Source organism: Melanotaenia boesemani, chromosome 5, assembly GCF_017639745.1.
Source record: "Melanotaenia boesemani isolate fMelBoe1 chromosome 5, fMelBoe1.pri, whole genome shotgun sequence".
Taxonomy (NCBI): Eukaryota; Metazoa; Chordata; class Actinopteri; order Atheriniformes; family Melanotaeniidae; genus Melanotaenia; species Melanotaenia boesemani.
Genome location: NC_055686.1, coordinates 22,327,366 through 22,342,008, shown reverse-complemented (window position 1 = coordinate 22,342,008; position 14,643 = coordinate 22,327,366). Strand labels below are relative to the sequence as shown.

General features: G+C 41.8%; 1 protein-coding gene across 4 annotated transcripts in view; it reads left to right on the top strand.

Moving 5' to 3' along the window:
* The window catches only part of pcdh7b (protocadherin 7b), a 106,793-nt gene that overhangs the window by 38,607 nt on the left and 53,543 nt on the right, over positions 1-14,643 (top strand). For 2 of the 4 annotated variants that reach the window (XM_041986477.1, XM_041986479.1), the window contains exon 2: positions 12,292-12,511. The exons of the other annotated variants lie outside the window; for them this stretch is intronic. In XM_041986477.1, the coding sequence (XP_041842411.1) occupies positions 12,292-12,511 (220 nt within the window). The remainder of the gene's footprint in view (positions 1-12,291; positions 12,512-14,643) is intronic. 4 annotated transcript variants of the gene reach the window in all.

Genomic DNA, 14,643 nt, shown 5'->3' with positions numbered 1-14,643 from the left:
TACTTGATGAAATATTAACTTCATTGTAGGAGTCAACGGATATCATGTGCACTGGAAAAGACTATACATAGAGAGAGAGAGAGAGAAAGAGAGATACTGAAAGGCACTGTAACTCCATAGGAATGAGGTTGATAGGGTCATGTAAAGGAATGTGAGAATGAAATGGAACTCATTAGAGGAGAGAGGGAGGCATGACAGGAACCTTTATTCATTAGCGTATGCTCACACATGTGAATGTGAGGACACTAGAATATCCCTCCAAGGTCTTACATGACAGAAAACTGTAATTTGAAACACACTGCCCACCTTATCTGTGGCTTTACAACCCAACAATCCATTTGTCTTTTCCTTCCTTGTTAGTATTACACATAGGCTCCAAAGTATTGCGATAAGCAGAGCGAGAGACGTGAGAATTAGGGAGTGGATTGAGTGTGATGGATGGCTTGGTGGGTAATATTTCTGACAGATGGATGAGAAATGAAAAGTTGTTGGTGCTGAAAAAACAAACCCACAAATGGTGATTATCACATCTGGATGGGCTGATACTTGGCAACATGAAAAAAAAGGAAAAGTATGATGACTCCTTGACAACAGCTTGACAACTTCTGGAAAACACTGGAAGCATTGTCATGCAGGACCATGGATCTTTGCTGTGTATAAGCTTATCTGTCAATCATGACAACTGTATTCAGTGATATGTAATACCAGAAAAACAGCCAGCAGATGCAGCTTCAAAATAAGGGGGAATCAACACACATCCAACTGAAGCAGGGCTTTTCTTTAAGCGCACGTCAGAATTTTAAATAATTGCAAAGCCAATGTCCTAATACCTTTCCCAGTTTTCACTTTATCACAGTTGTTTCAAGCTTATTTCATTTAGGACCAGTGCAATAAATTCCAATTTCCTGTTAAAAAAGTAAGAAAAAAAAAAACAGTTTGGTGAAACAGATGCCACATTTCCTTCAATATTTACTCAATGTTTTCCACTATTTCAAGTTTACTGGAGCTTTTTGTAATGACGCAACCTCATTGTGCACTGTGACAGTGCAGCAAGGCATTAGTTCCACTAAATGTTTATATCAAAGCATTCAGCTGGCAGCGATTTTTAGTTGCATGACTCATCTCTTTATCTAATCCCTCTTGTCTTCATGTGCTACATCATTTAAACTGAATCAGCTTAATCTACTGACATAAATGACGACTAGTTTTGATTATGAAGCTCTATCTTGTTTTGGCCATAGTCCATAGTTTGTTTAGATTATTTTATTGTTGTCAACATTGCCAGTGTTTCTGTAGTGTGTTTAATGTTCAAGAGCAGCAAGGTTTATGCTTGTAGGTAATCACCCAACTTTAACAGTGATACAAAATCAAATTGTAATTTTTGCCTGATCTGCTTCACGTTCTGGTTAACTAACAGAACTAGAGGCACGGCGATGGAGGAGGAAGGATTGAGGACAGTAAGGTAAAAACTCATGGGGAATAACAGACATAATTTCCTTCTAAATAACTACTCTTCCAGTGCTCTAAATTCATAATAATACAGTCTATAAATAAAATGCACCAAATTTTCTGGTTTGCATAGTGATGTGGGCCAGGTGGCTGTTTATTGAGATGTGATTATTGTTTTAAGTTTCAGCTGAATTGCAAAACTCCCTACATGACCTCTACCTCTTAATTTACACCAGGGGCTAAATTAGCCAGCCTGATGAGGGCCATCATTAGTGCAGTGTGGTGCTTTGCTAAGCTGCTTGCAGTTGGCTTCTGCTTTGTGATGCAGTGAAAGGAGAGAAAACCTGTTCTGCAGAAAACCAGCGGGGTTGGACAGGTTTGAAGGAAACCTGGTCTGTGGCACATCCTGGGCATTGTTTATACATCAAAGTAAAGGAAAATGACAATGTAATACAAGCTCAGTTTTAGTGGAAGATTTGTCTCTTGATGTGACAGCCTCAATTCTGGCCTTGAGTTTACATGTTCAGGTTTTCTCAAGCGGTTTTTGTTGTGGCAGGATGACGCAGGGAGGTGGAAAGACAAAAGAGGGAGGGATTAGAGAGTAGCAAATCAGCTTTCCCTTTAAATGAACAAATATGCAAGAAAACTTAAGTATAGCAATCACAAACAGATGTAATGTTAGCTCGACTCCATCCCTATCCTGTGATCCAACATCACAGGTCCTTGATGATTTGGTATGTGATGCTCATCACCTTTCTCAGCGTCCATCACCACTTTCTGTCATGCCGATGTCACTTTAAATCAATAGCCATCTCTGAGTCACTGACCTCCCCCACCAAGCAGTCTTGTGCTTGGTCTTGTGTGTCCACATGGCAGCTATCATCCCCTGTTAGCTTAGGTTACTTCAATGGCAGCCATTCTTTGTCAGCCCCCCCCCCTCTCTCATTTCTGTCCTTCTCTTGATTAAAAGTAGAGGAAAGAGGAGTAGGGGGGGTTTGTGCATACAGTTAGGTGCTTTCACCTGCACCATGAAAAGGTGGGGGAGGGGGTATTTAATCTCAACACAGGATCTGTTCCATCTGCTCGCCTGGTGCACTGCCGTGACTCGCCCACCCACCACACTCCTTCATCTTCTGCCTCCGTCGGCTATCTCGCCGATGATTCTTTTATTCCTTGGATACCAGCTGCTGGTAAGGTGATAGGTGAAAAACACACATGCACACACACACAATTGTAGGCGGGGATTGATCGCACAAGGGGCATTGGTACATTGGTACTGAGCTCGCTAGAGAGCCGACACAGGTGTTCAGTAATCATGCCTATTTGACCCCTCTGTACCCTTTGGTTAGTAAAAAAAGAGAAGATATTTTCTGTATTCTGCCTGTTTACCTGATGTCTTAACAAAGAGCTTCATTGTTGCCCATCTCCTCTGTAACTTGACCACTTTTTTTTTTCCTCTCCTTCCTGTCCAATAAAGCAGAGCAGCGTGCAGCTTGGAGAGAACAAAGATTAATCTCTTTACCTCGCTCAAAGTTGTTCTGCATATTTGCTTTTATCAAGTTGCAGTTTTAATTGCATTTTCTTTTTGTCATTCCTGGGTTATCTTAAGAAAGCACAACTAATTCTGGAGAGCTGCGATGGCAGGGACCAAAACAACCTGACGCCATTATCAAATTTCCCATTAACTACCCAAAATGGCTGCCTACTCAACAACTGGGTAATGAGATCTAATAGGGCTGGAGATGAAAATGAGACCTTAAGAGCATACAGATGATCTCCTTGGCATTTTTTTTCAGTTTTTTCACTGGTAATAGTGTCTGAGAAGGCACAATGTGGAAAAAGAAACAAGATTGTTAGTTGAGTGCACTTAAAGAAGTGCCTCGGAGGACAGGACTATTTTACATGCGGATTAGTGTGCATATCGCCCGACATCAGACAGTGATACGAGGCCTTGATAGACTGTCTGTCTTTGATGCCTTCTGAGGCACAGGAGCCTTATCCTTTCCTTCTATCTCCTGTTACACACTCCTCAAACACACACACTCATCCAGCCCTTCAGAGCTGCTGAGATGGAGAAGATTGGATTGTAAGTTGTATGAGCTTCCCTGTGTCACTTTTTTGTAAAGGAGATCATATCCCTTGCAAAGTACATGCAAATACCTGAGTAGGCACATCTTAGTATGTAAACATGCTACACCTAAGCAAGCCTCACTGATCTACCTTTAGACATTGCACCAAAATTCAAGATAATCCTTGAAAGCTGCAAGCAAAGCCCCTCAAACATGCATGTTTGTCATTTCCAGCACAATCCCTCTTCTGCTGCCCTATGGACTACTTCATTTACATTCCCACATCAAACAAAATGAACCCTGTCAGCTGAAAAAGAGGTGCCGCCTTTTCACTTTCCCTATTAGGATTTTTGTTATGTTTTCCACTTTGCCCCCCCTGGTGAAAATAACACACGGGGATTGTCTGGGCACGAGCCAAACACACATAAATTTCAATATTAATTTGGTCGGCACCTCAGCAAGCCTCCCCGGCCTCCTAATCTCCCACTGCATATCTTCATTATCTGAAAGTGTGCTTTCATTTTAATTCCATTTTCATCCATCAAATGTCAGGGAGGTTTGACCTTGCACGATCTCGACAAAGATAGCGAGTTAGGAAGAGAGTGGGCGAGAGTGGTGGAGACGTAGATAGAGAAGTAACAGAGGTGGGGGTTGTGGGGGAGATAAGGGGCTCGAGTTGGGATGATGAACGAGGACAGAGGGATGGGGAACATGACAGAGAGGGTATGTGTACGGGTGAAGCTATTCCATTTTTGATAATCCTCATGTTGCGCCAGCAGAGTTTACTGTAGCGACTCCACATATCTCTTTCAAATTCCTTTTCAATCCCACCCCTCGTTATTCATTCCTCCCCTCACTCGCCTTGGGCTTTTTCCATCCTCCTTCATCCTCTGCCTTTTCACCACCAGTTTATTTATCCTGACGTAAGGGTTTAATTACTCATTTGTAGTAATTGTTTTCATAATTGTTGGAATCATTGTTGTCCTATGCTTTCGTTGTCAGGAACAGGTGGCGGATGGGACCTGTAAGGGAAGCATTTGTATGTGTGTGTGATATGATCAGGACATATAGTTGGCACTCATTTGACAGACAAAGACACGCCACCTGGTGGCTCAACCCACACAAAAATGAGCCTACTATGGGTATTTCTAAAAGAATGCATGAGGACGCACAGACACGCGGGGAGACACACTCTACTTATCCCACATGAATGATACATGCCCGCATGATCATACTCAAACAGAACGCCTCATTAGCGGATAAGCTGGATATGCTCTCTAACCTCCTCCAATCTATCTCTTTCCTCTCTCTTTTGCCTGTTTGGATGGCAGCCCTGATCCCCTAAATGCAGGTTATCTGTCATCAGTGACTCAGGATGGTAAATAAAGAATCATTTATCAGCCCCATTAAAGCCTCTACACTGTCTCAGTCTCTCTTCCTTATCTCAGCCTTTTTCTTTCCTTATCCCTCTCTCCACAGTCTATCTATGCCTTTTGATCATATCATGGCTTTTTTTCCCTCTCTCTGTGGTGACATTCAATGCTTTTGATATAACATTTGGGGACTTTTTAAATCTTACATCTGGGCTGGAGTAGGACAGGCAGCAAAGTAAGTGAGCTGCTGTGTGTCATATCCTCCATGGCAAATGCTCAGCTGTGGCATTTGGCCACTTTGTTGATGCCATGTCATGCTTTCTGCTGACACCCAGACCTGTGTCACAACAAGCTAACGTTAGTGCCAGCCCCCAGGCTGGCCACAAACTGACAGTAGTAGGCCGTTGGTTAGGCGCAGTACTGCCAACGTGCTGATGGATCCACATGTATGACACCTAAACTACCCCCCTTTACTCAGTGCCAGAGCTGGGAAACAAACACGCATATGCAAAGAAAGACAGGAGGCACTTGCACACCTGAACGTACATATATGCTCACATGCACAGTGAATTGTTTGCCATTCACCTATCAGTGTACAAACTAAGTATTTAAACAGAGAAAATGAAAAACAAAACAAAACAGGAAATATCACAGGATTTGAAGACAGACTCCATGTAAGCAACACCATGACAGGGTTTTGGTTGACACTCATTCCCTGTGTCTGCCAGCCCTTGTGTTATGCAGCAGTTCTCTCCACTCTAACATGGCGTCACAGGGGGAGGTCTTATCCGTTCCCAATGAGAGGATGTAACTTAATTCGCGATTGACAGCCATAGATGTCGTTGCAGAAATCTGCAAAAATGTACGACAGTGTAAATAAACATGCATTATATATGCGGTTGACAAGGACAAGGATTACTTTATGAATTATGAAGGTTTCATTTATTCTTTTGTCTGTGTTCTATTTAGCCACACACTATCAGTTACACAACATTGGGTTTGTCACGACAGTGTTCTTGCAGCCCAGCAGACAGGGAGAGTTCTTCAAGAGGTATTATTTGTCAGCTTGAAGCTAATCCACAGCCACTCAAAACTAGCCCCCTACATCATCCTGGTCCCACCACCCAACCCCATAAGTGTTTTTATAAAAAAAAAAAAAAAAACAATAAAAGCACACCTTTTTTGGCATTCAGAGCAGGTCAGAGGTTGGGCTAAGCTTCTAAAGATGTTCAAATGCATCCCCCCAGAATAGTATCTCTGTTACACCAGTGGCCTAATCCGCCACTTGAAGAGCAATTAAAAGTTTAGTCCCGACTTTAAGAAAGTAACCACGTGTGATCTTTTTTTTTCTGTTTTATTTTTTTCCTGTGGGCCTGTCTCTCCGGCTGCATGCATGGGGCGCATGCTAATAGGAAAGCGCTAGCTGTGGCACTCTTCCAAAGGCATTCCAAGCACAAAGGGAAGAAAGAAAAGACCAAAAAGAGAGGGAAAGTAGATTAAAATAACCAAATGAGGCTTAAATGGAATGAAGTTGGAAACATCACCAAATTTTCATCTGTTTCCCTTCTATTTCCCTGCCTTTTTTCCCTTCTCTCTTTTTGTACATGTTTTCCAGCTTTTTTTCATTCTCTCTTCACTTTAATTCCCACTTCCTTCTTTTCAATCCAAAGTGGTTCTCGAGGCACAGGCTCTGAGAACAGGTCCCCATAGAGTTCCTTAGGAGAACATTTTTTGTGCCAAGCAACAGCTTTTTTATGGCACAGCCCCAACCAAACAAAAGTGGAAGCATTGGGGACTTTGTGTTTTGGGTTTCCTGCTGGGTAACTTTGACTGAAATACATACGGTTATGCAACTGTTTCTTTTGCCAAAGGAGAAAAAAAAAGAAAACAGCAAAAAAAAAAAAAAAAAGCGGGTCAATAAGACTCAAGAGAATACCAGTGGACAATTACTGAAGGACAAGCGATTGATTGGTGTTCTGTCAGACCATAAAACGACCACATGGTAAAATGGAAGGGTGAAAAGCCCTCTCACGAGTTTTAAGATCGACAAGAGAGTGCTAACAGCATCATCAACTCTTAATGAGACTGTGTGCTGTGTTAGCCATAACGTCTGCACTTCCTGTAATAAAAGTATTTGTAAAGGTGTCTAAAATTGCCATTATCTAGTTTTTTCCACAAGTGTATTGCGTGACCTCACGCCTCGCTGACATCATTTTAAACAGAGTGGCATTCTGCACCATCACTACCTTTATGTTCTTTTTATTGTGTACAAAGTTCATTATTGTGTACACAGTTAAGGTAAAGGACTGGCAGCTTGTAAGCCTGAAAGGAGTTTTTTTTTTTTTTTTTTTTTTTTTCAAACTCAGTTGCGTAGAAAAAGAAAAGAAAACCAACTCTTTGCATCTTTGTTGACTCGGAAGATAACACTAACTTGGTAGGGCTTCTTTTATCTTTCCTTGGTTTTGTTTTTGTTTTTTTTTTCTCTCTCTTGGAATCTTAAAATGTGACTCTTCTGTTAAGTCTTTATCATGCTTTTTTTCCCATTTCAATTTGTTGAAGAATGACCAAGGAGAAATGTGCATGGAGGAGTTGAGGTTTGAAGACAAAGGGTGTACCTTAAGAGGTGCGCTGGAGCCTGACGGGGCCAAAGCTATCAGTCAGACTAAAACATGATACTTGAGACTCAGCAGGAGGTCGCCCTAACAAAGCTGCAGCCAACTCCTCCGCCAACATTCCCACAACTTACTCAGCCCTCACCTTTTTAAAATACCCTTGGTCGTGCATGGAGGGGGGCCCATAATCACCTGATGGATCCTCCACATTTGGTCTTCTTGTCTGTTTTTGGCTGATGAGCCTGCCTAGCATCAGCATTCTGTACGTAACACCTTAATTAGCTACAACTGAGCAGAATCCAAATAAAACCTGAATCCACCTTGATCAGATTCCAATTGATTTCCAGTCAGTTCACCTTGAGGGCATTTGTCTCATTTATCACTTCAGTATCAGTGTATCTTGTGATCTTTGTAATCCTAAGAGCTGGAGTTACACAAGTTTCTGTTGCATTTAAGCTTAGCAAAGCAGGCAGATGCAATTAGGTTAAGCCAATTTAAGGTTCTTGCAAGAATGTTGTTTGGTGTACCATGGCTATTTGGCACTGTCTGTGTGTCTCAGGTGGCATATCAGGTCACCGTCTGGTTGCCCATTAAATATGAAACATGGGTTCTTAATTACCGACTGGCACTTTTGTGCTTGTGTGTCATTCACCCTCATCAAGTTCTCCGGATTGCTTAGGCTCCACGCATTTTTCACTGGCCTCTTTATCTTCCATTCCATCTCACTTGCTCAAACTCCCTTCTCCGTATCCCTCCATTTCTCTTGGTTGACTGCAATAACACACTGCTCCTGCAGTTTATGTTTGCTCCCCTTGCCCCAAGTCCAACTCAGCCACAATTACTTCCTGAGGTTCACGGCACTGGGTCACTGCCATCCGCCAAAGGTATTTACAGCTGAAATTACACACACCCTTGTTTTCCAACCAGTTTTCCATTATTCTTCATTTCATCCAGAGGCGGCTGCGAAGGTGGCCTTAATTATAAAGCCATACATGCACAGAGAATGAATTCTTGGAGAAGTATCAGTAGGGCACAGTTGGCATTATGTGGTCTGTGCATGAACTGTCTCACAGTAACAACGAAAGCCTGGCATGCTAAAGGAAGGGGTCAGCATCTGATTTGGAGAATTCTTTGACTAAATACCTGCCATTAAAACCACTGTGGGGAAATGAATGTGTTTGTAACTGCTGCATTTGCTGTGAGGTTTTTGAAGATGCAGAGTATTGTGTGTCAGAGCAATGTGTTTTCCAGTCAAAGTTTACTGGCAGATAAAAGAAGACGTAAAGCTCAAACAAAGTGCTGCTGACAGCGGCCAAACGTTTGCTAGGGTGAAAGGGAAATGAAAATCAAATCCAAGAGGTCACACATTATTGACATGAGTGGTATGGACCTGTTTTCATTGGCTCCACATTCGATTGAGTCAGGCAGCCCATGTGTTTTCCCTTTAGCCTCCAGGAAATAGGCCAGGCTTGGCTTCAGCCAGAGCTCCCAGTAAACCTGCTGCTTGTTTTCATTGTTCATTTTTTGGGACGACGGATTTGCTCAATCACCCATGGCTGTCACAGCTGGATTTCAATCACAGGCACACCCTAAAAAGAGGCCCCTCCACTGTCGGGACCCTAAAAGGGGTCCCAGCATCTGGCAAAAATAAAGCAAAAGAGTGCTAACTTGTAATGAAAGCCATACATTAAATGCTATGCTAGTCTGGCAGGGCACAGCATGTGGTTTGGCCATGTAGTTATGTCTATGTGTAGGTGTAAAACAGATTTTTAAATGTAAAGCAGATTTCAGACTGTCTAAACAGAATTTGGATTTAAGTTATTATTTTTTAAAAGTGTAAACCCACTTCATAATTAAATAGGAGGAAGGTTACAAGCTAATGTATTGTGCTAATGTTTCTGGCTCTGTCACTGCTGAATTGATTGCATGCCGAGTGGAACAGGTCAGAGAAGAAGATAGGGGAGGATCAGCATCAAAGGGCCTGTAGTTTAAGAAATGCATCGAGTTTGGAAAAGACCAAACTCTGGTGAGAGGTCATCACCTCTGCCAATTGAAAGCATGGATAAGCAGCAAGGAGTGGGGGTTCTTCGACTAACACCTACAACATGTTTTTGTTGTTCATGTAAACTCTCTGCATTGCAGGATCTTGAGGGCTATGTTGTCAGCCCTGTATCTGCATGGCCTTTTGTCCATTTTTCTCTTCTGTTTGGACATAAAATGACTTCCAAAATCGCCTTCCACTATGAATACACGAGGAATGATTAATAATGATAAGATTGTTTGTGACGACCTGGAATTTACACATGATGTTGTGTGGCATGGTGGGAAAGATTTTTTTCTTTCCCGTTTACTCCTGGAACATACATCCAGACACAAACACAAAAATAAGGAAACAGGAATTACATAAAGAGAAACAGTTGTTTCTGTTTTATTCGTTTCTTTAAAAGATGAAAAATGGAGGGAGTGAAGGTTGCTGTGCAGATGGTGGTGGCTGCAGATTTTGATCCAAAGCCTTTGGCGATCTCTGCATGAACTCCATTTCTGGTCTACAAACAAATTAGCTTTTCTTTTTTTTATCCCCTCTTTTCTATCTTGCTCTCCCTCCAGTAAAAATAAGGGGAAAATTTGGATGAACAAAATCTATTTGTTCATTTAACCTTTTTCTTTCCTTTCCCATCAGCTTGGTTCCTCTCTCCCAAACTCAATTTACCCTCACTAGCTCCAGAGTTTCTTTTCTTTGCAATTCACCAGAAATTCATTATGCGACAGTTGTTTAATTTGTATAATTAGAAATGCACATTTCCCAAAGAGTTAGGCTCTCCACTGAATGTGATTGAGATGAAGCCCCCTTTTTTTCTTTCTTTCTTTCTTTCTTTCTTTTTTTCTTTTTTATTTTTTAGCTTGCACAAGCTGTGGGACTTGTTAACACACACCTCACACTAAACAAGTGTTTTGGAGAACAAAAAAAAAAAAAAAGAAAAAATACTAAAACCAAACAAACAAACAAAAAAAAAAACCTGGTTTCCCATCTTAACATCTCTTGAAGTGTTATTACACTTATTTAGAGCAGTTTTCCTTCTGGCCTCTGTTTTAATTATGCAACAAATGTTTGACTATCCAAGTGAAATTTGCATGAATATTTATACCAATTCATTTGTTGAGTGTTGATTGTAATTACATGGAAACATGATTTATTGCCAAGCTTGCTGTGTTAGTCAGCCAGCCAGAGAAACAGAACCGAGCAGAAATATATAAATAAATGCAAATTTTCTAATTTTCTCTCTTTCTCTCTCTCTCCCTCACACACACACACACACACACACACACACACACACACACACACACACATACACACACAAGGAAGCCCATTTTTCCCAGTAGCTTGTGGGAAATTTGATTATCAAAAAGAGAATCTTTCACAGTATGTGCCTGGCCGAGTGCTGACAGTACAGCAAATGTCTCAGGATGCCGAAATAACAACGGTGACCTGTCAACGCCTGTTGAGAACCTTCCTTACATCTGTTTTTAAGAACTGGTGTTGATGATTTCTGCCTCTGAGATCCGGTAATAGGGAAAAGATGAGTTATCCATCATGTTCAAAGTGCCAGTTAGGGATCGCTATGGCTAACCCGTTTTACCTCATCAGGTAAAACAACTGGAGAACAAACGGAGGGGGTGAGGGTGGTAGGAGGAGAAAGTTTTTGAGTAATGGGCCGCAGTACTGTGTAATATCCTCATGATGGATCAAGGAAACAGAGAGGACAGAGGGAGGAGAAGGGCTGAAAGCGGATGAGAAGGAGCTTGGGAGAAAGTGATAAAGTCCGGCAAGGTGTGAGAATATATGCAGCAACAGAGGCAAGTTCAGACGCTGTTTGGATCTAATTAATGAATGGCAGTAACAATTTGTTATGCCATTTATTCCGGTAATGACCAAGCGTGGTCTTTCATTCCTCGCCTCATGCCCATTTTCCTTCTATCATTCCTCTCTGCCATTACCTTTGTACATTGTTCAGACAGGGATTGAGAGATACAGAGAGGAAGAGAAACAGGCTGAGACAGTGAGAAACAGGCCTTGGCTTTAATGACATGCTCTGTTACTGCTTAACACAGGACACTGCTCAACAGTGCTGTGTTTGGGCAGGCCACGTGCATTGACAGCATGAACCCACAGCTCATCTCGCAAAACCTTTTGTGTGGTTGAATGCTGTGGAGTAGGTGTTCTAGTGTGTGTCCTCTCATCTTTGCCTTTTTTGGATTCATTCTCTGGGGTCAAATCAGACCGCCTGTGGAGCTGGATGTTTGTTCACCTTTTCCTCTTTTTAGTGGGCACATAAACACGTCAACAAGGCTGTTATGTTCTACCCCCCTTAGCTGTATTTAACAAACAAGCTTAGCTAGGTTGTATGGCTATCTGAGCATGGTAAAGACCACTTTTATTCCCACTTACATGTTCTACTTGGTTTTATTGCAAGATTTCCTGGTGATAGGACCATAATCAAAATGTCTGAGTGTTGCTGTGATACAAGGATAAAGTAGTTTTGGGGGTCAGTTAATTGTTTGAATTACATGTCAATACCATTAGTTCTGCTCTTGAGACAGCTAATACACATCTACGCCTCCCTACCTTTTGCCCCCTTTTTTTCCTAACCTCTGTCCCAACCATCCTGACCTGAATCTTACTTCTGGATTCCAGAGGATCCAACTCCCAATCTTACTTCTAACAATAAAAGAAAACGACTAAAACAGTCCCTTTTATAGTGACCCCCGGCCATTTGGTTTCTCTTGTAGCCGTTTCGCCGAGTGACCTTCTCGGTGGTGAGCCAGCCCCAGGACCCTCACCAGCAGGGATCTCTGCAGAGCTGTTACGACAGCGGCCTGGATGAATCCGAGACACCCAGCAGCAAGAGTTCGTCGGGCCCCCGGCTGGGCGCCCTTCCCCTGCCTGAGGACAGCTACGAGAGGACAACGCCGGATGGCAGTGTCGGTGAGGCAGAGCACATGGAAAATGGTAGGGGCAAACACTGAAAGGAGATTAAGAAATCGATAAGATACAGGAAGCACACATGCACATACTGTCTATAGTGAATTTAAATAGGACGTCCAGTGGTAGACAGGCTCACAATCAGACACAGATTTCCCTTTTTTGTGCTGTGGCCGTTATAATGCAGCAACTGCTTTTGTTAGAGCCAGGGCCCATTGACAGATCATGTAAAATATGAGGTCTTGGGATTTATTTTAACACATATGGTTGTGTCTTGGAAACATCAAGCTTGTCTGATCAAAGAAGCTACATGAGGGATTATATGTAACAGTCTTACTGTTTTAGATGAACACCTTTCACATCGTTTTTTATCCTTTTAGTTTGCCGCTGTTTTGGAGAATTTACAATTCCCACTGAGTTTCCTTTGTTGTGCAGGATAGACTTCTATAATAAATGTCCATCTTCCCTGGCTTTCTTTGAAAAAAGGCGTTGCAGAATGAAGTTGATAGTTTGAATTGTTTAGGTGGTATATAGACAGCTGCCTCACTTATTTGCAATTCGTGTTTGGCTTGAAGCCCTTATGAAGGAGTAAAATTTGCTCCAATTGGGAGACAGAACTGATGTTCTGTAGGTTGTAATGTAAAAAGACTGCAGCCTAGAGAGAGAGTGAGTGGGAGCAATAGAAAAAAGAGCCTGTTGTAAAAGCAGTCTCCTGGTAAAGCACTGTATTTTCTCTTGCAGAACCTTCTCAAAGCTATCCCGAGCTACTAACGCCCAAATATATAAGTGTGTGTGCGTGTGTGTTTGTGTGTGTGTGGGTGTGCAGTGAGAGATGAGGGTAATGGACCCATTCATAGTCTAGGAGTCTGAGGCGATGCTTAACAAGGAGTAGCTGTCTTGAGAGTGCTAAGCCTAAGTGCAGAGGCTTTGCCTCTGCAGCTTAGGATAAGGATATTCAAATGGCTTAAAGGTTCAGATCCTCTCTTCTAAGATGGAGATGTTATATTTGTAATGGTCAATAATTTGTCCAAAATAAAATAAATAAATAAATATCTGAAAAAGGAAAAAGGAGATAGCTTACCCTTGAGGAAATATGTGAGGGAGTTAAGGGTTTGCTGTTACTCTAGACAGCAAAGAGAAAGCCAGGCAAATCAGATAGATGGGCACATCAAAAGAGCAGTTACGCAGGTGTCTGCAGTGAGTTTTCTTGAATTTTGTCCTTAATGGAGATTAAAAAGGATTTGAAACACTTTGATGTGGGCCGACATGTCAACTTTGTGGATATTAAAATTCTCCTTTTCTCACACAATAGGTGCCATTTACAGGGCAAATTAGGCTTTAAAATGAAGATTTATTTTATCCTTGTTTGTCTTTAATGCGAATAAAAAGAGACAGTCACAAACAATGTAGTTACATCAGAAACATGATGAGCCTGTCAGTCAAATGCAGTTTCAAAACCAAAATAGCACATATAGGACACAAATCAATCCAAAAATAGCATATTCTATACCCAGAAATCTTGTGTTCAATAAAAAACAGTCCAACTTGCAATCATCTTATGGTCTTAGCTCAATGTGCATAGAGTATACTACTTCTATACAAGTGAAAGTGCTCTGAAGTTTTAAAGGAGATTTGTTGGAGAACAGAGTTGAGGTCAATTCATGAATCAGTCTCCATCTAAAAGAAACAACAAGCTCCACTGCTGCTCGCTATCTTTAGAGAGATCAGCTAAACTGTGCTTTGTGTGTGTGGTTGCAGATGGAAAAGCAGCAGCACAAGTGAGATTTGAAGTCGGGGGAGTGTATGTGAATATTGGCTTCTTTTGTTCACCATGTTGTTTTTAAATCAGCCTCCAAATCTTGCAGCTCCTACAGTTTGTACTTTGTGTCTTTGGAGTGATATGATCTGGACTTGGGTAAGCAGCAGGGTGGCCTTGTGGTCTGGTTGTAAATGGTCTAGATCTTATGTCTCCTGTGAAAGTGTCCTTGAGGAAGAAGTTCTTCTTTCTTGCTCACTTACTGTTTGCTGGGTCACAGTGGATAAGGGTGTCGGATAAATACCTACAGTAAATGCAATCATCTAAGGTTAGGGCAAGTATTGGCAAACTGCTACAGCCTTTTGAGGGAAGCTAACTATAGTCATTAGCACTCCCCTTTGTG